At 37.3% G+C, this 24,152-nt stretch overlaps 1 protein-coding gene and 1 long non-coding RNA gene across 2 annotated transcripts in view; one reads left to right on the plus strand and one right to left on the minus strand.

Annotated features, from left to right (window-relative positions):
- The window catches only part of LOC138176023 (uncharacterized), a 61,663-nt gene extending 56,615 nt beyond the window's left edge, over positions 1 to 5,048 (minus strand). Inside the window, exons 1-2 of the long non-coding RNA XR_011172146.1 lie at positions 4,916 to 5,048; positions 4,135 to 4,253 (exon numbers count right to left, since the gene is read on the minus strand). This is a non-coding gene — a long non-coding RNA (uncharacterized lncRNA). The remainder of the gene's footprint in view (positions 1 to 4,134; positions 4,254 to 4,915) is intronic.
- The window catches only part of LOC138176022 (protein piccolo-like), a 591,004-nt gene that overhangs the window by 272,642 nt on the left and 294,210 nt on the right, over positions 1 to 24,152 (plus strand). The window contains exons 5-6 of the mRNA XM_069106747.1: positions 3,038 to 8,135; positions 8,506 to 10,514. Coding sequence (XP_068962848.1) covers positions 3,038 to 8,135; positions 8,506 to 10,514 — 7,107 coding nt within the window. The remainder of the gene's footprint in view (positions 1 to 3,037; positions 8,136 to 8,505; positions 10,515 to 24,152) is intronic.

A 24,152-nucleotide genomic window follows, 5' to 3' on the forward strand; every position in this document is an offset into this window, starting at 1 on the left:
ACTCTCACCTTTTATAAAAGATCATTGAAAAGGGTGGCCAGGTAGCACAGCGAGTAAGAGCACCGGCTCCAGTGTTGAGAAGACCTGGAGATCGAATCCCGGGCTCAGACACTTAGCACCCACCCAGAAACACCTGGCCGTGCAACGTTGAGCAAGTTACTTAACCCCAATTGCTTAGGGGCAGCCAGGTGGCTCAGTAGGGGCAGCCAGGTGGCTCAGTAAGAGCACCGGCTCCAGGGTAGGGATGACCTGGATCAAATCCAGGCTCAGATACTCAGCACCACACCCAGAAATAATAACTGGCCATGTAACCTTGAGCAAGTTACTTAACCCCGATTGCTTAAAAAAAATAAAAAGATCATTGAAGATCGTCATTGATAAAACACAAATTCATATTATAAAAGCTCATATCTTAGTGGCAACATGGAATAGTGGAAAGAGTTCTAGGCCTGGTTTCAGGAAGATCTGGAATAGTTTGACCTCTGATACCATATGACACAATCCGAGGCTTTTTCATTTCTGCATGCATGAAATAGCTTCCTAGGGTTCATCTGGGAAGTCACAGGCAGGTTAGTATTTTAGTCAATGAAAGTAGTTACTGTAACTGTGAGCTCCCTGCACTGGCAAGATCGCAGATCCTTCACATATTCACAATCCAATATTTGATAAGCTTTTTTAAAACACATTTTCCATATTTAGCATTATATCTCAGTACATGTTGATATTTCTACACATAGGTATGTATACATACATATGTATATATAGCACACATACATATGTATGTGTGTACATGTGTTTTGTGCATGAATGTGTATTTATGGTATTTATGTGATTGATAGATATGTTGGTAGGTAGCATACAATACATAAAGTCCTGGTTTTGAAGAGTCAACAATACATGGGTTGAAGTCCTACATCTGATACATACTGACTCTGGGATACCAGAAGTCACTTAGACTCTTTAAGGTTTTAGATAATTCTCTAAAACTATTAATCACACAGAAAATACCAAGCTACATTTGTAAAAGGAATATTTTTTCATCATAGGATTCTCTATACAATTGAAAACAGAGTTCCATTCCCTATCATTTATCTATTTGTGAGTGTATGTATATATGTATACAACCGCACATACATAATGTTAAATAAATGAAGATAACTGTACCTTTACATATTATATATATGTACATATATAAATTACAAATTATACTAGAACATCAGTATTTTAAAACATAGAATAATATTTTCTTGACATTCCCTTAGGAAAAACATAATTTAATTGTCTTTCTTATGTTGGGGGTGTAATGATATGATATTAAAAAGGAAAGTGAGGGAGAATAGAAAAGATAAAGAATTTAGAAAAAGGATGGCTTATGCAAACATGATAAGGGTACATGTGAAAAAGTATAAATTGCTTTCTAATAAAAGCATGAAATAATATTACTAAACATGTAGTTATATAATATAGAGATAGGATATAGAACTGTTATCTCAGAAATCTTTTATATCATTAGTTTTAATCATTTAAAATACAAGTGTATTTTTTCATAAAGATTCCATATTTTTTTTCTCCATAAAAATAAAAGGCTTTATGTCACTTAGTTTTTAGGCAACATCATTATAACTTTTTTTTAATCAACTCTTGGGAAAGCTATCATCAAAATGTGCAAGTAGTAGATTTTTAGTAATAAAAATTTTAGTATCAAAAGCATTTTTGAAATGTTTTTTTACAAAAAATTAATGCAGTTATTGCTGATTTATGAAGCAATAGTTAGACTTTTTTTTTTGTTTGGAGTTCTGTTGGGTTGTTTTGTTTGTTGTTGGTTTTGGTTCTTGGCAACTCGAAGCAAAGTTTTGGTCCTGGGGAACATGGGTTTCTAGTTCCACTTTTGTTACGTTCCAATATATCACAGTAAAAATGACATCATTTCTAAGGAATTTACAGTTTTAAATACATTTTTCCATATATATATTTCTCATTTTCTTAATACCCTTTGAGATAAGCAAGGCAGTACATTTATCCTTATTTTATAGCCAATTGACAAAGAAGTTTAGTGACTTTGCCAACATCATTCTCAGAATCATAGAAAACTCACAGTTGAGGAACCTCAGATAGTCAATAATTTAGCCTATTTGTGAATGAGAAGTCCCTTTACAAAACCTGAAAAATATTCATGTTTCCTCTGTTTAGGCAACTTGGCTGTCTCTTTATGCAACCTAAGATTAGGTAAGCTTTTTGCCTGCCATGTCTCATTACTAAAACATATTGAGATTTCATTCCACTACAACTCCCATACCCCCAGTCAATTAATAAGTTATAAAGCCAACAACAAAACTCGGGCTTTCTCACTCTTAAGATGTGCTGCAGAACCATGGAACACTTCTAGTTGAGAATATATTCATTCATTACTTGAAATATGCTGTTAATTAAATATTCTGAACATAAATAGTACATATACATACAGTATATATATATATATATATATATATATATATATATATATGCAAAGAAGCAGTATCCTAACACACACTCACAAAAAAACACTGAATTTGGAGGGGGAGTACTACATTCAAAACCCTGGCTCTCATCTCTGCTGTCTACTGGACAATTCCCCTCTCCATGCCTTTGCTTCTTAATCTTTGAAATGAAAGTTATTTTAGCTAAAATTTAGATACAATCATATATTATATAATATAGTAAAATGGTATAAATATAGTTGACTTATAAATTATTTTTAATAAGAAATTACTCTCCAGTGGGAAAAAAAAACTATCCTCAAATGATACATTTAGTGAAAATATAAAGGTTTTTTGTAAACAGAAAACTTTTCTTTCAGTAGCATTTTTGAAGTGTGTTTTGTAATCATTTATTATGGTTTTCCAATTTTTTTGTATAGTCAATTTTTTTTCACTCTGATAATTTAATTGTAATTTTCATGAGGATTCCTAATTATTTCTCAGATAAGTTAGTTGTAAGTCATGAGATAATAAATATAGTAATTCAATATTATTAAATTTTATATATGTTTTTTCCCCAGGAAAAGGAAGATGACAAATCAGATACATCAAGTTCTCAGCAACAGAAAAGCCCTCAAGGTTTGAGTGACACAGGATATTCTTCTGATGGAATATCAGGTTCCCTTGGTGAAATTCCAAGTCTTATCCCAGGTGATGAAAAGGATTTGCCACAGAAACTCAAAAAAGAGTCTCATTCTCAAGAAAGTAGTCCTACAAGTCCTTCTGATCTAGCAAAGTTAGAAAGTACTGTTCTGTCCATTTTGGAAGCTCAAGCAAATTCACTTGTTGAAGAAAAATCAGAAAAGAAAAAAGAATTATATGGTGGTCTTCCTGAGCAGCCCAGAGATCAACAAAAAACCAAGGATTTTCCTGTCACATTGGAATCATATAGTTCAGAAGAAGAAGAGATCAAGGAAGTCCAAGAAGAAAAGAAAGATATCCTTATAAGAGATGATAAAGAAAATATTCCTTCTGCAAAGGGCCTTAGAGAAAAAACTGACTTTGTAGATGATGTGACAGCTAGAAGGCAGCGTTATGATTCACTAGAAGACAGCAGTGAAAGTGAAAACTCCCCTGTCTCAAGAAGGAAAAGAAGAACTAGTGTTGGTTCATCAAGCAGTGATGAGTATAAGCAGGAAGACAGTCAAGGATCGGGTGATGATGAAGACTTCATTCGCAAACAGATCATAGAGATGAGTGCTGATGAAGATGCCTCTGGTTCAGATGATGATGATTTCATCAGGAAACAGCTCAAAGAAATCAGTATTAGTGAGAGTCAGAAGAAGGAAGAAACAAAAGGAAAGGGGAAAGGGATAAGTGGGAAGCATAGGCGACTCACTAGAAAAAGTAGTACGAGCTTTGATGATGATGCAGGGAGACGCCATTCCTGGCATGATGAAGATGATGAGACATTCGATGACAGCCCAGAACTAAAATATAGAGAAACCAAAAGTCAGGAGAGTGAAGAACTCACTGTTACTGGTGGAGGAGGTCTGAGAAGGTTCAAAACCATTGAATTAAATAGCACAGTGACTGATAAATTCTCTGAAGACTCTGTGCAAAAGAAAGCAAGTTTATATTTTGATGAAGAACCAGAACTTGAAATGGAAAGTCTTACCGATTCACCAGAAGATAGGTCACGAGGAGAAGGATCTTCTAGTCTTCATGCCTCCAGTTTCACACCTGGCACATCGCCCACATCAGTCTCTTCTCTTGATGAGGATAGTGACAGTAGTCCTAGCCACAAAAAGGGAGAGAGCAAACAGCGTAAATCTAGACACAGGTCACATGGTCCTCTTCTTCCCACTATTGAAGATTCTTCGGAAGAAGAGGAAATGAGGGAAGAAGAAGAATTATTAAAGGAGCAAGAAAAACAACGTGAATTAGAACAGCAGCAAAGAAAGAGTTCCAGTAAAAAATCAAAGAAAGACAAAGAAGAACTTCGGGCTCAGAGAAGAAGAGAAAGGCCAAAGACACCACCCAGTAATCTCTCTCCTATTGAAGATGCATCTCCCACAGAAGAATTACGTCAGGCTGCAGAGATGGAGGAGTTGCATCGATCCTCTTGCTCTGAGTATTCACCAAGCATAGAATCAGACCCAGAAGGATTTGAAATCAGCCCAGAAAAAATAATAGAAGTGCAAAAAGTTTATAAATTGCCCACAGCTGTTTCTTTATATTCTCCAACAGATGAACAATCTATAGCAATTCAAAAAGAAGGTGGTCAAAAGGTATTAAAAAGTGCTGAGGAAATGTATGAAGAAATGATGCATAAATCCCACAAATCAAAAGCATTTCCCACTCCAACAGAGAAGGATGAAGTGTTTGAGAAGGAGCCATTGTATGGTGGAATGCTAATAGAGGATTATATTTATGAATCTCTGGTAGAAGATACATACAGTGTTGCTGTTGATGGCAGTCTAATAACAAGACAAGAAGAAGGCAGTGAATTCATTCAGCCAGTAGTGAGAGAGAGAAAAATGAGACTTCCAGAGGAAATCTATGAAGATCCTATGCAGAAAATCTCCGATCTGCAGAAAGAATTTTATGAACTAGAGAGTTTACACTCTATGGTGCCTCAAGAAGATATTGTTTCAAGCTCATATATAATCCCTGAGAGTCATGAAATTGTGGATCTAGGTACTATGGTAACATCAACAAGTGAAGAAAAACAGTTATTAGATGCAGATGCAGCCTATGAGGAACTCATGAAGAGGCAACAAATGCAACTAACCCCAGGGTCTAGTCCAACTCAACCAGCCACTGAGCATGATGTAACAGAGCCAACAATAGACTTTGACAGAATGCCAGATACCTCACTGACATCTAGTATTCTCTCAGGAGCCTCACTTACAGACTCAACTAGTAGTGCAACACTTTCCATCCCAGATGTGAAAATAACACAGCACTTTTCGCCAGAGGAAATAGAGGATGAATATATAACCGATTATTCCAGAGAAATTCAAGAGATAATTGCCCATGAATCATCGATTTTAGCATACTCTGAGCCCTCAGAAAGTGCAACATCTGTGCTACCATCCGACACGCCTTCTCTTACATCATCCATTTCATCAGTTTGTACAACAGATAGTTCCTCACCTGTTACTGCACCAGAAGCCACAACTGCAGTTTTTACAGATACTGTGGACCAACTAGCTAAATTTCAGGATTCTGAAAAGATCCCATCATTACCTCCCTTTCCAGTAGTCACAACAGTCTATTCAGGAATAGATGTATCTTTAGATCAACCTGGCCAGCCCCCTCCTAAAACAATTGTTGATCATGTCACAGTTTCTCTTCCTGATGTTTCACTTTCTGTCACAGTACCTGAAGAAGCCAAACCAAAGCCGTCTATTTCTAAATCTTTTTCTATTGATTCATCTGTATCTGAAAAAGAAGATGCAGTAAGGAAAATTAAGAGTAAAAATGGAAATGGTGTCATGTTGGAAACTTACAAAGATAAAATCAAGGCACCTGTACCTTCGCTACGTAGAATTAGCTCTGTAGATTCTGTGCCTGCTCAACCACCTCCAAGTACCATTGCAGTTCCAGTTAGTGATCAAATGTCAACTGTTTCTTCTGTATCTAGAGAAGTGACAGATACTGTATCCCGATTGCCATCTATGCCTTCTTCAATTCCTGCTGTGACACCCAGAGCACCTCTTCTTTGGAGAAGTTCTTCTTTGGATTCATCTGCCCAACCCCCACCTGCTCCCCCTCCTCCTCCTCCACCACCTCCTCCACCTCCTCCACCTCCACCACCTCCTCCACCTCCACCACCTCCTCCACTCCCCCCACCAACTCCACCTAAGCCTGCTATTTATCCTAAAAAGAAGTCATTGAAAGCCCCTCCAGTGACATCAGCTGCTGTTGTATCTTCAGTTGACACTGTTGCTACTGTGGAGGCTGCTGCTCTTCCAAGGAACAGTGTGACACCTGTAACAAAAGTATACACCCCTGCACCACCTCCTGTTCCACCTAAGCCATCTTCAATTCCATCAGGACTTGTATTTACTCACAGGTCTGTTGAGGGAACCAAACCGCCAATTGCTCCTAAACCAGCAATTCCTCAGCCCCCAATAACTACACAGATGCCAGTGGATATGCATCCCAAACCAACAGGTTTATCCTTAACTTCTGGCATGACACTGAATTTGGTGACTTCAGCAGATTATAAATTGCCGTCTCCTACGTCCCCCTTGTCACCGCATTCTAACAAGTCCTCGCCAAGATTTTCCAAATCATTGATGGAGACTTATGTTGTTATAACATTGCCATCTGAACCAGGAACTCCAACGGACTCTTTAACTAGTCAGGCAGTAACCAGCTGGCCTTTGGGATCACCTTCTAAGGAACTGGTTTCTCTCGAGCCTGTATTTACTTCGGTTCTTCCTGTGACAGGTGTGGAGATTCAGGGCATGTCAGATCAAAGCCTGTATCCCTCAGGTGCTTTACAGACTCTCTATGCTGCCCCAGTTGTGACACAGTCATCATTCCATGTAGGCCCAGGCTCAGTAACTCCATTACTATCAAGTGAAGTGACCAAAACTATGGTTTCCTTAGCAGACAGTGTAGTTCCTAGTGTTGATTCAAGGAGTGTATCTATAACAATTCCTCCAGAGCCCATACCTCAAGAACCCTTAGCATTAGAGAAACCAAGATATAAAGAAAATGGAAAGATTCAGCTCCTTGGGGATGTTATTGATCTACGTATGGTACCAAAAGTTGATGGTGAAGCAACTGGAAGCTGCATGGATCTGTCTGCTTCTCCGGTGGATGTGAGAAAGCAGACCACAGCAGGCGAGGCATATGGAAGACAAATCAGCACCATCCAACCTGCTATTATTAACCTCAGTGCAACATCATCAGTAGTGACTCCACTAGCCCTGGTCACAGAAGCAATGGCTGTTGTGACATGTTCAACTACCATAAGTTATACCACGAGCACAGAAAGCCTGGTTGGGGCAGATCATTCTATGATGACACCACTTCAGCTAACAACATCAAAGCATGCTGAGCCTACCTACAGAAAAACGAGTGTCCAGGTCTTCCCTACACTAAGGGAGGAGGCACCAATAAATTTATCTCTAGGTACTTCTGCCCATGCAGTAACGCTGCCTGCCACCAAGCCTATCACTGCCCCTCCACCTAGTGTTACAAATGGATGGACTGATCTCTCTGCATCTCAGGGGCCCCAGGACGGTGGTGCTGTGGATCTCAGCACTACAAAGTCTCACCGAACTGTAGTCACAGTGGATGAATCTACTTCTGGTGTTGTAACTACTGTCATAGAAGACGATGAGAAACCAGTGGATTTGACTGCAGGGAGAAGAGCGGTTTGCTGTGATGTTGTTTATAAGTTACCATTTGGAAGAAGCTGTACGAAACAGCAGCCTGCAACCACTCTGCCAGAAGATCGTTTTGGTTACAGAGATGATCACTACCAGTATGATCGGTCAGGGCCATATGGGTATAGAGGCATCGGGGGCATGAAGCCTTCTATGTCTGACACAAACTTGGCAGACACTGGAGTTTTTCTTTATAAAAGTAAGAATACCTTTGATTATACTGGAGGGGCTGATACAGCAGTAGATCTAACTTCTGGAAGAATAACTACAGGTCAGTATGACAAGGCAGCAGATCTTTCATTGAAATATCATTATGGGGTCACTCATCTCATATCAGGATGAAATTTTTATCCTTTTTTTTTCCCATTATGTTTTTTATCCCCTTTCTTTTCAATGGTATGGCAGAATATTGTGGAGTACACGTGCATTTTTTTTTCATTTCCTCGTTTTACTTATGTTCTACCCAAACTGCCTGCATGTGCCTGCATGTTCAACATTGCTTTCTCTTCGCATATAAGTAGGCTAAACTGTGGATTTGCATGCAGTTCCCTCCATTATGTTCATCGAGATGAGAGGGCTTTCAGATGCACAAAGCACCATGCTTTCTTGGAACTGGACTATAACTCTGCCCTGTATTTCAGGTGAGGTAATGGATTATTCAAGCAAGACCACAGGTCCTTATCCTGAGACTCGGCAAGTTATTTCAGGCACTGGGATTAGTGCGCCACAGTATTCTACAGCAAGAATGACCCCTCCACCGGGATCCCCATATGGCGGGGGTGTTTTGAGACCCTCCAATGGCGTAGTCTATTCTTCAGGAGCAACTCCAATCCCTTCTACATTTGCTATCACTACTCAGCCTGGCTCTATTTTCAGCACTACGGTGAGGGATTTGTCTGGCATTCATACGACTGATACAATAACATCTTTGTCTGCTTTGCAGCAGACCCAGCCATTACCTAGATCATATGGTTTCCTAACCACAGGAGCATCTGATAAGGACAGTTCTGTGGCTGCTGTAGATATTGAAACAAGCTTGCAAACTTTGACTGCGGAAAGTCTCACGACTGAGGCCATTGATGTTATTCCTACTTTGACCACCGCGTCTGAGGTATTTCCTGAAGTCCTGGGAGATGATAGTGCTCTTGCTGGGACTGAAGAAGAGAAACAGCAGCAACTCGATCTGGAGCGGGAGCTCTTAGAGCTGGAGAAAATTAAGCAGCAGCGCTTCGCTGAGGAGTTAGAGTGGGAACGACAGGAAATCCAAAGATTCCGAGAGCAGGAGAAGTTTATGGTTCAAAAGAAACTGGAAGAGCTGCAGTCTATGAAACAGCACCTCCTCTTACAGCAAGAAGAGGAGCGCCAAGCTCAGTTTATGATGAGGCAAGAAACACTAGCCCAGCAACAGCTACAACTTGAGCAAATCCAGCAACTGCAGCAGCAGCTTCACCAGCAGCTAGAAGAGCAAAAGATCCGCCAGATCTACCAATATAACTACGATCCTTCCGGAACAGCCTCACCACAAACTACCACCGAACAAGCCCTTCTGGAAGGTCAGTATCCAGCGGTGGAGAGCAACCAGTTTTGGCCCGCTGAAGATGTCACTACCACGGCTTCAGCAGTAGTGGCCATTGAAATCCCCCAGAGCCAAGGCTGGTACACGGTTCAGTCAGATGGCGTCACTCAATATATTGCTCCACCTGGTATACTGACTACTGTTTCTGAGATGCCTCTAAATGATGTTGTCGTGAAGGATGAAAAGCAGCTTAAAAAGAGGCCATCGGGAGCCAAGCTTCGCGGCCAGTACGATGAGCTTGAGGAAGCTGTGGGTGAGGATCCCCGGTCTTTCAAAAAGATAGTAGACAGTGGAGTCCAAACTGATGATGAAGATGGAGCAGACAGAAGTTATTCCAACAGGAGGAGGAGAAGTAAAAAGAGTGTGGACACGAGTGTCCAGACTGATGATGAAGATCAAGATGAGTGGGATATGCCCAGCAGGTCACGGAGAAAAGCACGTCCTGGGAAATATAGTGATAGTGCCCCTGAAATGGACAAGACCAAGCCCCTTTCCAAGGTATCTAGCATAGCAGTTCAAACAGTGGCAGAAATATCAGTGCAGACTGAACCTGTTGGGACCATAAGAACACCTTCCGTACGTGCTCGAGTGGATGCAAAAGTTGAAATAATCAAACACATTTCAGCTCCTGAAAAGACATACAAAGGTGGAAGTTTAGGATGTCAAACAGAGACAGACCCAGATGCACAGAGTCCTCAGTATTTGAGTGCCACATCTTCACCCAAAGACAAGAAACGTCCAACACCTTTAGAAATTGGTTATTCGTCTCATCTTCGGGCAGATTCCACACTGCAGCTAGTACCATCCCCACCAAAATCTCCAAAAGTCCTCTATTCACCCATTTCTCCAATTTCACCAGGCAAAGCCTTAGAATCAGCCTTTGTACCTTATGAAAAACCCATCACTGATGACATCAGCCCTCAGAAAATATTGCACCCAGACATGGCAAAGATTCCACCACCAAGCCCAAAATCTGCAAAAATGATGCAGAGGTCAATGTCTGACCCAAAGCCTTTGAGTCCAACAGCAGAAGAGAGTTCCAGAGTGCATTTTCAGTACACAGAGGGCTACTTGGTAAGCATTACTCTTTTTTTTAACTTAAAAGGTAATTTCAGTAGTTTTAGTATCAAGGATATATATAAATTTGTGTGTGAGAAACAGAATGTGAGAGAGAGAAAGAGAGATTGAGAGAGCGAGAGAGAGACTATGTGAGCAGGCTAAACCTAAAGCTCACATAAGATTGTTTCAGCACAATTTGGGGGAAATATAGCAGTGAATAAATAATATCATCTCATTAAATACTGTGATTAGTGTATGTGATATTGTGGGGTTATACGAGAAACTAGTTTGCCATTTTAAGAGTTAATGATGTAATAGACACTGCTTTGTGAATTTTATGTGATTTTAACATGTATTTCTCTCTCTAGTGCCTAGAGTAGAGTGTGTTGAACTGTGTTTATGTGCTTAGGTATAATTACCATAAAATTGTACTCCCAAAAGTCAGGAGAAATATTTTCACAAAACAAATTCAACAAATTTCCATGACGCTAATCACTAGACAGTCTGTCACCATTTATTAAGGACCTTTTGTATATCAGGCTTTGGGCTAAACACTAAGAATGCAAAGAAAAACAAAAGACGGTCCCTCCCCATAAGGAGCTCTCAGTCTAATGAGGGAGACAATAATAAAAATGCCACATACAGAATAAATTATATATATGTATGTATGTATGTGTGTGTGTATATATATACATATATAGGTGTATATATATATATATACACCTATAGATGGTGATGGGACTTGAAGTTGGGACTTGAAGAAATCTAGGCATTCCAAGGAGGAAGAGATATAAAGGGAGAAAAACTTTAGGCATGAGAAACAGCCAGTGAAGATGCTGTGCGTCAAGACATGGAATCTCTTGTTTGTGGAACAGCAAGGAGGCTCTTGTCACTAGATCAAGGACTATATGGCATGGGTAAGGTATGAGATAATGGAGGTGTAGAAGGGGGCCTAGGTTATAAAGGTCTTTGAATTCCAAACAAAGGATATTGTATTTGAACCTGGAGGTGATAGGAAGCCACTGGAGTTTATTGAGTGGTATGGTGTAACATGGTCAGACCTTTGCCTTAGGAAATTCATTTTGATAGCTGAGTGGAGGATGGTTTAGAATGGGGAGAGAGACTTGTGACAAGCAGATCAGCCAGCGTGCTCCTGCACCCTAAGGTGATACCATACCAGTATCAGAAGAGAGATTTGAGATACATTGCAAAGGTGAAATCAATAGCAAAATCAAAAGCAAGTTTATAAATGGAGAGTGAAAGATAGTGAGGAGTTGAGAATAACACCTAGATAGGTAGACTTTCTAAGGCAACTAGCACCTATTGTACATTGCAATATCAAGCTACCTTCAGGAGGAAAAAGGCTTTTAAAAAGAAATCAGACATCTAAACAAATTATCCAGTCCTTTTTTCATTAGTTACTTTAGGTCTTACATCCTGTGACCAACCCTAGAAAAGGGAAGAGGTGGCAAGTGTATCAACATTAGTCCCAGATCCTTAAACTGCCTTGTTTTTCATTTATTCAATTTTCTGGTTATTGTTTTGAATGATGAAAATTAAATGTTACGCTTAGGGGAAATGGTGTGAAAAGAATTTAGATACCTCAATGATGGAGTAACTTGTGCTAAGAATTACTTTTGATTTTGAAACATAAGCCACAAAATGGCAGGTGATTTTTGAAGGCTAAACTTTGCCTGAAACTTAGGATCTATGAATTGCTCACCTAAATTATGACATTATTTTTCTTTTTTTTTTAAATCAAATGCTTTATTAACTTCTAGTTTACACCATCCATTTCCACAAGATTTTGAGTTACAAATTTTCTCCCCGTTTTAACGTTACCCACCACCCTAAAATAGTGACCTCACTGGATATCCCCTCCTCCAATCTGCTCTTTCCCATACCCCCTCCAACTTTCCAGTAGGGCATGGTAGATCTCTATGCTCCAGTGCCTGTATATTTTATTTCCTAGTTACATGTAAAATAATAATGATAATAGTATATATATATATAATTTGATTTTAAAACTTCCAGATTCATTCCCTTCCAACCCTGTCACTCACCTTTACTGGGAAGACAAGCAATTCAATATAGGTTGTACATGTGTAGCTATGCAAAACATTTCCATAGTAGATATATTATGGAAGACTGACTATATTTCCTTCCCTCCTATCCCACCTCCCACTTGTTCTATTCTCTATTTTGATCCTGTCCCTTTTCAAAAGTGGGTGCTTCCAACTTCCCTACCCCAACCTGCCCTCCCTTCCATCATCCCCCCTCTCATTCACTTCCCCCCTACTCTCCTGTAGGGTGAGAAACCCTATCTAGTGTGTATGTCATTTCCTCCTTAAGCCAAATTTAATGAGAATAAGGTTGACCCATTCCCTTTTGCTTCCTGTTCTTCTCCCCCATTATAACCATTTTCCCTTAACTCTTCTCTATGAGATAGATTACCCCATTCTGTTTCTCCCTATCTCCTCTCATTATATTCCTTTCTCACCTCTTAATTTCACCTTTTAAGTATCATCCCTTCCTATTAAATTGGTCCTGTGCCCTCTATCTATCTATACACACATTCACATATATATTTATAGGCCCATATACCCTCCTATATAGACTTATATATGTATGTGTGTGTGTATATACATATATATACACACACACACACACATATATATATACATTTCTATTCCCTTCAATTATTCTCATACTGAGAAAAGTTTCATAAGTTACAATTATTGTTTTTCCATGTAAGAATGTAAATAGTTCAACTTTGAAAAGTTTCTTATGATTTCTTTTCCCTGTTTACCTTCTCATACTTCTCTTGCTTCTTGTATCTGAATGTCAAATTTTCTATTCAACTCTGTTTTTTTCATCAAGAATACTTGAAAGTCCTATATTCCACTAAATGACCATATTTTCTCCTGAAATATTATACTCAGTTTTGCTGAGTAGGTGATTCTTGGTTTTAATCCCAGCTCCTTTGCCCTTCCAGAATATCATATTCCAAGCCCTTCAATCCTTCAGTGTAGAAGCTGCCAGATCCTGTGTTATCCTGATTGTGTTTCCACAATATTCAAATTGTTTCTTCCTGGCTGCTTGTAATATTTTCTCCTTGAACTGGGAATTCTGGAACCTATAATATTCCTAGGAGTTTTCTTTTTGGGATCTTTTTCAGGAGGTGATCAGTGCATTTTTTCAACCTCTATTTTGCTCTCTGGTTCTAAAACATCAGGGCAATTTTCCTTGAGAATTTCTTTAAGGATCATTTCTAGGTTCTTTTTTTGACCATGGCTTTCAGGAAGTCCAATAATTTTTAAATTATCTCTCCTGGATCTATTTTCCAGTTCATTGGTTTTCCCAGTGAGATATTTCACATTGCCTTCTATTTTTTTCATTTGTTTGGATCTGTTTGGTAGTATCTTGATTTCTCATAAAGTCACTAGCTTCCATCTGCTCCAATCTAATTCTGAAGCAATGATTCTCTTCAGTGAGCTTTTGAGATTCTTTTTCCATCTGACAAATTAGGCTTTTTAAGGCATTCTTCTTCTCATTGACTTTTTTTAGCCTCTTTGGCCCTTTGGGTTAGTCTATTTTTAAGGTGTTATTTTCTTTAGTCAGGTTGTTGACTCTCATTTCATAATTTTCTTGCATCATTCTCATTTCTCTTCCCAATTTTTCCTCCCCTTCTCTTATTTGGTTTTCAAAATCCTTCTTAAGGTCCTCTATGGCCTATAACCAGCTTGTATTTTTCTTGGAAGCTTTTGGTGCAGGAGTTCTGACTTCACTGTCTTTCTTCTCTTCCATGCTTTGATAATTTTTGTTCCCAAAATAAGAGTGCAAAGTTGGGTTGCTCTGTTTACTTTACTTCCCTCATTTGCTCATGTTGCCACTCAATTACTTGACTTTTGGGCTTTTTGCCACAGACTCTGCTACCAGACAGGGTAGCTTTGTCCCAAATCCCTGGGGTTTTTTCAGCTGCCTATGGTAGTAGTTGGGTATACTCTCTGAAGCCTCCCTGCACTCTGGCAAGCTGGTCACACATCCCAGGACCTCTACCCTAGACCACAATCCAGATCCAAGCAGGTTAAAGCAAGAGCAATTACCCCTTAGACTGGTTGCTTGGTCCCCCTACACTCTGTAGAGCAGGAGGTGAAACTTCCACATGATGGTGGCTACAGGGGCCTCGGGGCCTCAGCGGCTTCTCGCCCCAGGGGCAAAAGCCAACTCACTTCCAAACTACTATATCCCAAAGTCCACACTGCACTGAGCTCTCACTGTGTCCTTAGCATCTATGGGTTGATAATTCTGGAAACTGCCACACCTGCTGGTGATCTGACGTCCCTCTAGCCAGTGGTTGGTCAGGCTGCCCTGGGACTAAAACCTTGGGCTCACGTGGGGCTGGGGTCAGCTCCCAGATTTCTGCACTGGCAGCTTGCTGCTGGCCTACTGGGCTACCCTTGGTGGGAGGTTTGCTTCTCTGTGTCATTTTGTGGGTTCTATAGCTCCAACGTTTGTTCAGAGTCACATGAATTCGGTGAGGTGGAAGCTGGAGCCCTGTGGAAGTCCTGTTTCTACTCCACCATCTTGACTATGCCCCTATTTTTCCCCCTAAGACATTAGAGCACACAAGTTAGATTTACATGAGAAAATAACCCTTTCTGTTTATTTTTAAATTAATATTTTATTTATTTTTAATTTTCAACATTCCTTTCCACAATATTTTCGGTTACAAATTTTCTCCCCATATTTCCCCTAGCCCTCACCCCAAGATAGTGAGCCTACTGATTGCCCCTTATCCCAATCCTCTCTCTCATATCCTCCCCAACCCCTCCCCAAACTTTCTAGTAGGTCAACATGGAGTTCTATACCCTATATATCTATAGCCTTATCTTATCTTTATCTATAGCCTGTATCTTATTTCTCAGTTGCATGTAAAAAAACTATTTTTTAAAAACATTTGTTTTTAAAACATTGATTTCCAGATTCTTTCCCTTCTATCCTTACCCAACCCCACCGGGAAGACAATCATTTCAATATAGGTTGTACATGTGTAAGTTATGCAAAACATTTCCATAGTAGTTATATTGTAAAAGACTATATTTCCCTCCATCATATCCCACTCCCCAGTTCTTCTATTTTCTGCTTTGACCCTCTCCCTTTTCAAAATGATTGCTTCCAACTACCGTCCCCCCCATCTGACCTGCCTTCTATCATCTCCCCTCTTATCCCCTCCCCTCTTTTTCCTGTACAGTAAGATACCCAGTTGAGTGTATGAAAAATAACCCTTTTCAAATACTAAGTGACACATGAAAGATGTATATATAAGTCAACATAAAAAATGTTTAGAAGAACTTTCATGTGTCCTATCTTAAGAAAATTCAACATATGACTATCTTAACTTATTAAAGCAGATAAGGTGATATCTATATTATAAATCACTATTACATTCCTTAGTATAACCTTCTTTCTTCTAAATTAGTTTAAAATGTTATTGATTTGCCAAAATCCAATTTAGGTGTACCTTTTTAAAGGAACACATCAATTGTATAACATATATTACCTTGTTGGTTAATTGTGGGATGTTTATTTGAAATAGTCTATAGATTATAAATGATAAAATTTTATTATCATTAAAATATTTCCACAAAGGCCAAACTTTAAAAAGATTTGACCCCTTAAATATAAAAAAGAAAAAAAAAACCTTTATTTTTTATATTTATTCCTCTGTGTATCTCATGACCTTATTTCCTCATTAAAAGTAACCTAACAGGCCACCAATGCTGTTGGTGCTTTTTCATAATCTTATCACAAAAATTTTTATGTACTTGGGAAAGAGGGTGAATATAATATGTCTAATAACTCTAGATTGGCTGATGGTCTCTGAGGTACTTCAGGGTGTCCACAAATCCAAAATTATTTTCGTGATAAAACTAAGACACTTTAATTTCTCATGGTAAATATTTATAGAAATCACAGCCAAAAGCTCTTTCACAGGTTCTTAATATTTTTTTAAGTGGAAAGATGTAAAATATTTGAAAACATTTAAAGGAGTCCCTCAACCTGAAGAAAAACCTGGGTGGATTGAGCTTCAGGATATAAGAGAATATTTTTGTTTTCCCTTTTGTCTAAACCAAAAAAGTTTTTGTAAGGGGGATAAGTTGATAAGAGTCTCAAAGGTGCTGTTCTTCAACTGTGTGTAAAAATTGTACAAGTGTTAAAGTTTGTGAATAATTATAATATTCTATGGAAGTGTTTAAAAATATATAGGGAGACATATATGTGTATTATGAATATTTTATATATATACTTATTTTTAACTTAATAAGCAACCTATGCATGTACATTTTTAAATTTTTTAAAAAAATATTTTTTGTTTTATTTACTTAGATTAAACAAAATAATGTACCTCCTTAACATAATTGAATCAAGACATTGCATATATTAATTGAGAAGTAGTTATGCTGGGAAAAATATTTAAAAACAAAAGTGATTCCAAGGACACTGAGAAGCCTGGTAAAGAATGGTTCATTGAGACTCTCACTTGTGGGAAAATTCTTGGTTTTCAGTTTCCTCTTGATTTTTGATCCTAAGATCATGCCTCTATCAGTTTTTCCCCAGTCTTTGATAAGGTTTCTAGGTGGATATCTCCCTCTGTCCAGGCACTGAAAATGGTAACTCACCAATCTTATTTTTTTTTTAAAGCAATCGGGGTTAAGTAACTTGCTCAAGGTTACACAGCCAGTTATTATTTCTGGGTGTGGTGCTGAGTATCTGAGCCCAGATTTGATCCAGGTCATCCCGACTCTGGAGCCGGTGCTCTTACTCACTGAGCCACCTGGCCACCCTTAAGCAATTGGGGTTAAGTAACTTGCTCAAGGCTACATGGACAGGTGTTTCTGGGTGGGTGCTAAGTGTCTGAGCCCGGGATTCGATCTCCAGGTCTTCTCAACACTTGAGCCAGTGCTCTTACTCACTGTGCTACCTGGCCACCCCTCACCAATCTTATTTCAAAGACAAGATCTCTGCAGGCCTTGAGCATCCAAGAGAGTGGTAACCTTTTCCTAGACCCCATTATTTAAATTGTATTATCTAGGCATGCATATTACACAGTTCTCTACTGCACACCTTTCTAGAAACACAAGTCTAAAGCTTTATTATGGTAAAAATATTGATATTACAGTGATAAAATAGAAATTCTAAAAATATGCAACCAGAAAATATGTATAGCTGCTCATCAGACAATAAAATTTTTACTTATTAATTATTTAATGGAGCTAATATGCCTTTAATTGGAAGTGAAATAGAATCATGGGATCTATTCATAATATATCTTTCATTATAACTGTCTCAGTACAAATTCTTTACTTTTCCTTTCATTACATTTATATTCTTGGTCACTTCAGAAAGGTAGTTTGTGAGCAAATGACTAAAGTAAGAGGGTGAAGAAATTGAAACCTTAGAAGAGTTGATGACCACTTAGGATTTTCAATTGATAGAATTACTTTAAATTCACCCTAATGTAGTTTAAATTGTTCTCACATATTATGTAGAAATTTTATTCAGAGAAAGAGCAGTAAATGTTCCTAATACTAACAAGTGATCATTTCAGGAAATGATGGAAAGTATAGATTCAAAGAAGTCATCAAAGAAATTTACCACACATTTCTGGAACATTCATAAAATGGATCCCTTTTCTGCTATACCCTGTGGATAAAATAAATGTACCTGATAGATTTAAAATTTTTAAAGACAATTACAGTTGCTTCAAAATGCCTGTTTGATATTGCTAAAGAAAAAGTGCAGAATATGGTAGCACTGACAAGAAATTATGCTGCTGATTCTGACATACTTGCAAGATTTTAGCTCTTTTACAAAGAACTGGTTATAGCTACAAGAGTTCCTCAAAGCTGATAGTTGTAGGATGAATTGTAAATGTATATAGCCTCTTAATGGCTGAATTCTATAATCAGTTGGACTGATGATTCATTGATATAATAGATAAATATTAGATCCTTAAGGATTTCAGAAACACTGAGTTAATAAGAGTATTTCTCTCCCATTTTATTTTTGTTTGTTTAGACTTAGACCTGGTCCAATGGATTCAAAGAATCTTAGCACTGAAAAGCATTCTTAGAAATCACTGGGGGGTGGCTAGGTAGTGTAGTAAACAGAGCACCGGCCCTGTATTTAGGAAGACCTGATTTCAAATCAGGTTCAGACACTTAACACTTGCTAGCTGTGTGACCTTGGGTAAGTCACTTAACCCCAATTGCCCTGGCTTCCCCCTCCAAAAAAAAAATTGGATTTACAAGCAAAGACATTAAGACCAAGATAGAAGTGACTTATAATTAATAATATTTTAAATTTACTTCAAATACTAAATCTTTTGCTTTATGAAACACGTGTTCAGGCTGCCATTTTCTTAACATATAGAATTCTAAGGCACTTCAATCTTCTGAATCCTGTTTCTTAAAAACACCAAAGTTACCATCCCAAGATAATGTGTGCAATAACTTCATTTTGGCCAAGACCACCTAGAGTAAGAAATCAAAACATTCCTACAGTCTGTCAACTGCCAACAAACATTTATTAAGCACTTTTTGTGTACCAGAAGAAAAGAAGACTTAGTGAAGTATTTGGCCATGACCTACACTTCCCTTTGGATAGTAAAACCATCAGATCATCAGTAAGAATGACACTGGTATGGCAGTCTTAAATATTTCTCATTACCCGTTTGCCATCTTTAGACATTTATTATTTTAGGCCTTGAAGTCATTTTTTTTTGTATAGTATCTCATTTTAAGATCCCATTGGGAGAGGGGAAACTATTAAACTCTATACTTAAAGGAATGAGAGGAAAGAAAACTGTGAAAGACAGGAAATTTATGACTGAACTGAGAAATGAGGTGGTATCAAAGACCTGCTAGCTTCTGAATTGTTCCCTTGCCTCTGGGTTCTATAATCCCAAATAGTTCTACTCTCCAACTCATTTTTGCTCAACTTCCAAGAATAACCAGAAGAAACCAATTGTTTTGCCTTATCACTTATGGGAAATATTCCCTCTATCCAAGAGAACAAGACTTATATCTCTTCCAACTCCCACCAACTGAGTATATTGGGAATAAACTAATTCAACTACATTTGGCTTTCTTTTTCCAATGCACTTAATGTAGCAGACTCATGACATTAGTCGTTTCTTGGTATTCAGTGTCCTCTTTGGGGGAAAAACTTAACAGCTTTCATTCATTTATCTCAGTTGAACTAGGGACAATGATCCATCTTCATTAAAATTCTCATATGACTACAACCTACCATTTTCTAAACTTATTTTTCTTCTAATAAATGTGTTAATGTCTATACCATTCAAGTCTATTCAACAAACATTTACTATGTGATTATTAGATGCAGAGTATTGTGGTAGATATAAGGGAAATAACGTTTGCTCAACATTAGTTCTCCCTTACCATTGTTACTTTGAGTGCTAGTGAAATCCCAGTTATCAGAATTCTTCAGACAGAGGTGAAATGAGTACTTGTCTGGAGGGATGTGAAAAGAATCCACACCTTTGTGTGAGGCTAAACTTAAGGAATCTAATGCCTATTCCAATTCTAGGATTCTATGAAAAAAGGAACTTTTACTAGTCATTTAACATATAAATAATGAAATATTGAGCAGAAGTCATAGCCCTGAGTTTTTTGTCTCTCACAGAGCCACATAGACATACTCAGTGCATTTTAAAATGTATCTTATTTTTAATTTATGGAATAAAAGAAACATTTCCATAACATAGTACAATAAAAAAGAAGATTGCACATGAAACTGCAAATCTACTCTAAGTAACTCGCTGTTCCTTTTAAATATGCAACAGTAATTATGTAAATTTATTTTTTTCTTTTTTTTCTTCCCTCCCTCCTCCCACCCTAGAGATGGCCATCATTAGACACAATCATATATATATATATATATATGTATATGTATATATGTATATGTATATATACACACATACATATATGCGCACACAAACATACCTGTATGTGTATATACATGTGTACATGTATATGTAGAGATACATGTATATGTGAATATGTATAATTATTCTATACATACCTCTATTTGTCAATTATTTCTCTGGATACAAATAGTGCATTTTCTTCATTTGACATTTATACTTAATTCAGGTATTTATAATAGTCAAAATAACCTTTTTGCTTGAAAACATTCTGAAAACAGTATTGCTGTTACTATATGCAATGTTCTCTTGGTTTTGCTCGTTTTGTTCTTCATTATTTTGGGCAAGTCTTTCCAGGTTTTCTAAGATCATTGTACTCATTATTTCTTACAGCACAGTAGTATTCCATCACAATCCTCTACCACAACTTGTTCAGTCTTTCACCAGTTGATGGGCATCCTTGCAATTTCCAATTCTTTGCCACCACAAAGAGAACTGCTATAAATATTTTAAAACATACATTATTTTTCTTTTTACCTAATCATCTTTGGAAATAGAACTAGTAGTAGTATTGTTGTTTCAAAGGGTATGGGCAGTTTAAGATCTCTTTGGGCATAATTCCAGATTGTTCTCTGGAATGGTTAGATCAGTTCACAATTCCACCAACAATGAATGTGTTCCAGTTTTTTCCCATACTTCCTCCATTTGTCACTTTCCCCTTTAATTATTTTAGCCAACTTGGTAGATATAAAATGATATCTCAAGTTGTTTTAATTTGTATTTCTCTAATCAATAATAATTTAGAGCATTTTTCATATGACAAATTTTTTCAATACTCAATATATGATGCAATATGTTCATTGTACAAGTACATTTAAGAATGACACTTTTGTGATTAGTTTATAACCCCTATAAATCACAGATGGGGAAAAATACCCTCTCCCAGCATTTCCCCCAGTGAATGTAGCTCTGTGACATTTCAGAACATAACAGTCCAATTCAGAGAATTGTGAAAATGGAAGTCATTTTGCTGCCCAAGCTCTTTAGCCCCTCCTCTTATCTAGTGCAACAATCCCCCCTATAAGAGTCCTGATATTCATCCAGTTTAGATGACCCACAAAATTAAGTTTTAGTAAATCTTTCGATCAATTAAGTATTTATTAAGTGCCTGTTATTTGTCAGGCACTGTGTTAAGCTATGTGGATAACAGAGATAAAAGTGAAGCCTTACATAAAAGGAGCTAATGGGGGAATGGAAGAGGCATCATTACATTTTTACATATATATTTATATGTACATATGTGTATATATGTATGTATGTATAGATCACATAGAAAATATATACAAGATGATACAGAAGTAGGGAGGCCATGAGTACTTGCTTAATCTGACTTCCCTAATTCTCCATACTTTGATTTCAACCTAATTTTCAACATCACATCCCACTACTTCCTGAAACATATGTACTGAATTCTGATTAAAATATCTAATTTGCATTATTATATCATTCGTCCTAATGCCTTTGCTCCTTTGAGCTTTTATTCTTAATGTTTCCATCATGTAAAATGCCCTTATCTTCATTTATGCCTGTCAAAACCCTTCCTGTTCTTCCACGTTCAACTAAAATGCTAACTTCCCTAAATACCTTAGCCATTTATGATCTTTCACCCCTCTAAGACCTGAAAACTGCTTAGTATTATATCTCTTGAGAATTAACATTATTATTCTTATTATTTATTTGTTAATTTATATAAATATATAATTTAAATTATTATACAGGAGTATAAGCTTCTTGAAGGCAGGACCATATATTTTTCATATGTACACCCACCATAGTACTGTATAAAATGCCTTGGACAATGTAAAGATTTGAAAAATATATTTACTGTAACTTACTTTGCTTTTGATTAACTGAATAAATGTGAACCCATTCCTTTTTTGGATAATTCTAATCACTAGTAACTTTATCCATGTATTGAGCCCTACTTAGCTAACTTGTTATTCCATCTATTGGTTATACTTCAAACTCTGAAGTAATATTCAACAATTTACATATGAAAAATACTTGAGAAAACTAGCTATGTTTACTTTAGAAAAAAGAAAAAACATGAGCAGAATATAATATTGTTTTTCACACATTTGAGGTACTTCCATGAGAATGAGATATTAGAATTATGATGTACCTGAAATTGATAAGATTATCTTCCACAATATTGTCTCATGAGACTTTTTTCCCCATATGAGTAAGGCCACCATACATTCCTTAGTATGACAACACATATTAATTTACTGTTGCTATACTCTGTGTTAATATGGATCGCTGATGTCATGGGACTATGATCCACCCACCCTTCCATGTAATTTCTCTTCTGTTGTATCACTCATCATCTTCCATTAGATAATGCCAGGACTTAGGGACATAGTATCAGTGTACTACCTGATGAGCTCCTGGTATGAAAACCTAATGGCAATATGAAATTTTACAAGTGCATATCATTAAAATACTTCAGCTGTACTCTAATCTAGTGAATACAGTTACCTAATTCCTTACCTTTCTAGCTGGGGGAAGGATATTTGCCACTCTCCCAATATTTTTCTACAGCTTGTCAACCATCAATTAAATTCTCTTCTTCTTGGAGGGGGGAAAACAAGGCAATTGGGGGGAAGTGACTTGCCCAAGATCACACAGCTAGTAATTGTCAAGTGTCTGACACCACATTTGAACTCAGGTCCCTCTGATGCCACGGCCAGTGCTCTATTCATTGTGCTACATAGCTGCCTCTATCAAATTCTCAAACAGGAAAGAACCATCCACCAAGCATGGGGAACTTAAATTATTTCTTTCTGCTGATTATTATGATACTCATTCATCAATCTTTTTCTTATGATTTTTAAAATTTTTTTATGAACTTAATAACCATTATGAACATTTCAAATTATAAAGATCACCTTGCCCCCTAAAAAAGGACTATATGAAAAATGCTACCTTATGTTAAATGTAGTTGAGTAACTTATAAAGCGTGTATTAAATTTAACATGACAACAACAAAATTTCCCTGTTTGCTTATGATAATTACTCTTAAATTCACATTCCAATTTAAGTATCTTCACTATTGGAATTTTTCCCCTGGAGACACCAAATTCTAGTATTCTCTGTCCATTACCATACTGAAATAAAGTCCTTTATCATTGAGGCCCTTATTATTGATGAATTCATGGAAGGTTCATAAAGTATTTTTGGAATGTTTCAAGTATGTGGTATAAAAAAATAAAATTAGAAACCCTAGTGATAACTTTTTCACCTATCTGTGCAATTGGCATTCTCCTTACCAAAGACATGGTTTGTGAAATATATGCCTGAACTAAAGGCAAAGAGAGCCCTTCAAGCCTCCACAGGCTTTTTAATTTCTGTTATATTTTTTTCTTCCATAAAAGATGACTCTTCTGTGCCACTCTATCATCTATTAGACTAAAAATAGTGTTTCATGGCATTGGATGTGTGTGTATGCAGATGCTTTCTTGAATTTCAAGCATTTATTGAATTCTTAGTGCTAACAGATATAATGAAAATAAACCACTTTCCTACAACTGATGTTTAATCCAGTGATTTGGGGCCTGGCACTGAGACACTAATACTTTATTTGTAGAGAACAATGTAATCTGAAGAATGGACTTGGTTTGCCTATAAAGAAAAAAAAATCT

The sequence above is a fragment of the Petaurus breviceps genome, unplaced genomic scaffold (genome assembly GCF_028583685.1).
Source record: "Petaurus breviceps papuanus isolate PSGF00001 unplaced genomic scaffold, PetGlider_PUasm1.0 80, whole genome shotgun sequence".
Lineage (NCBI taxonomy): Eukaryota > Metazoa > Chordata > Mammalia > Diprotodontia > Petauridae > Petaurus > Petaurus breviceps.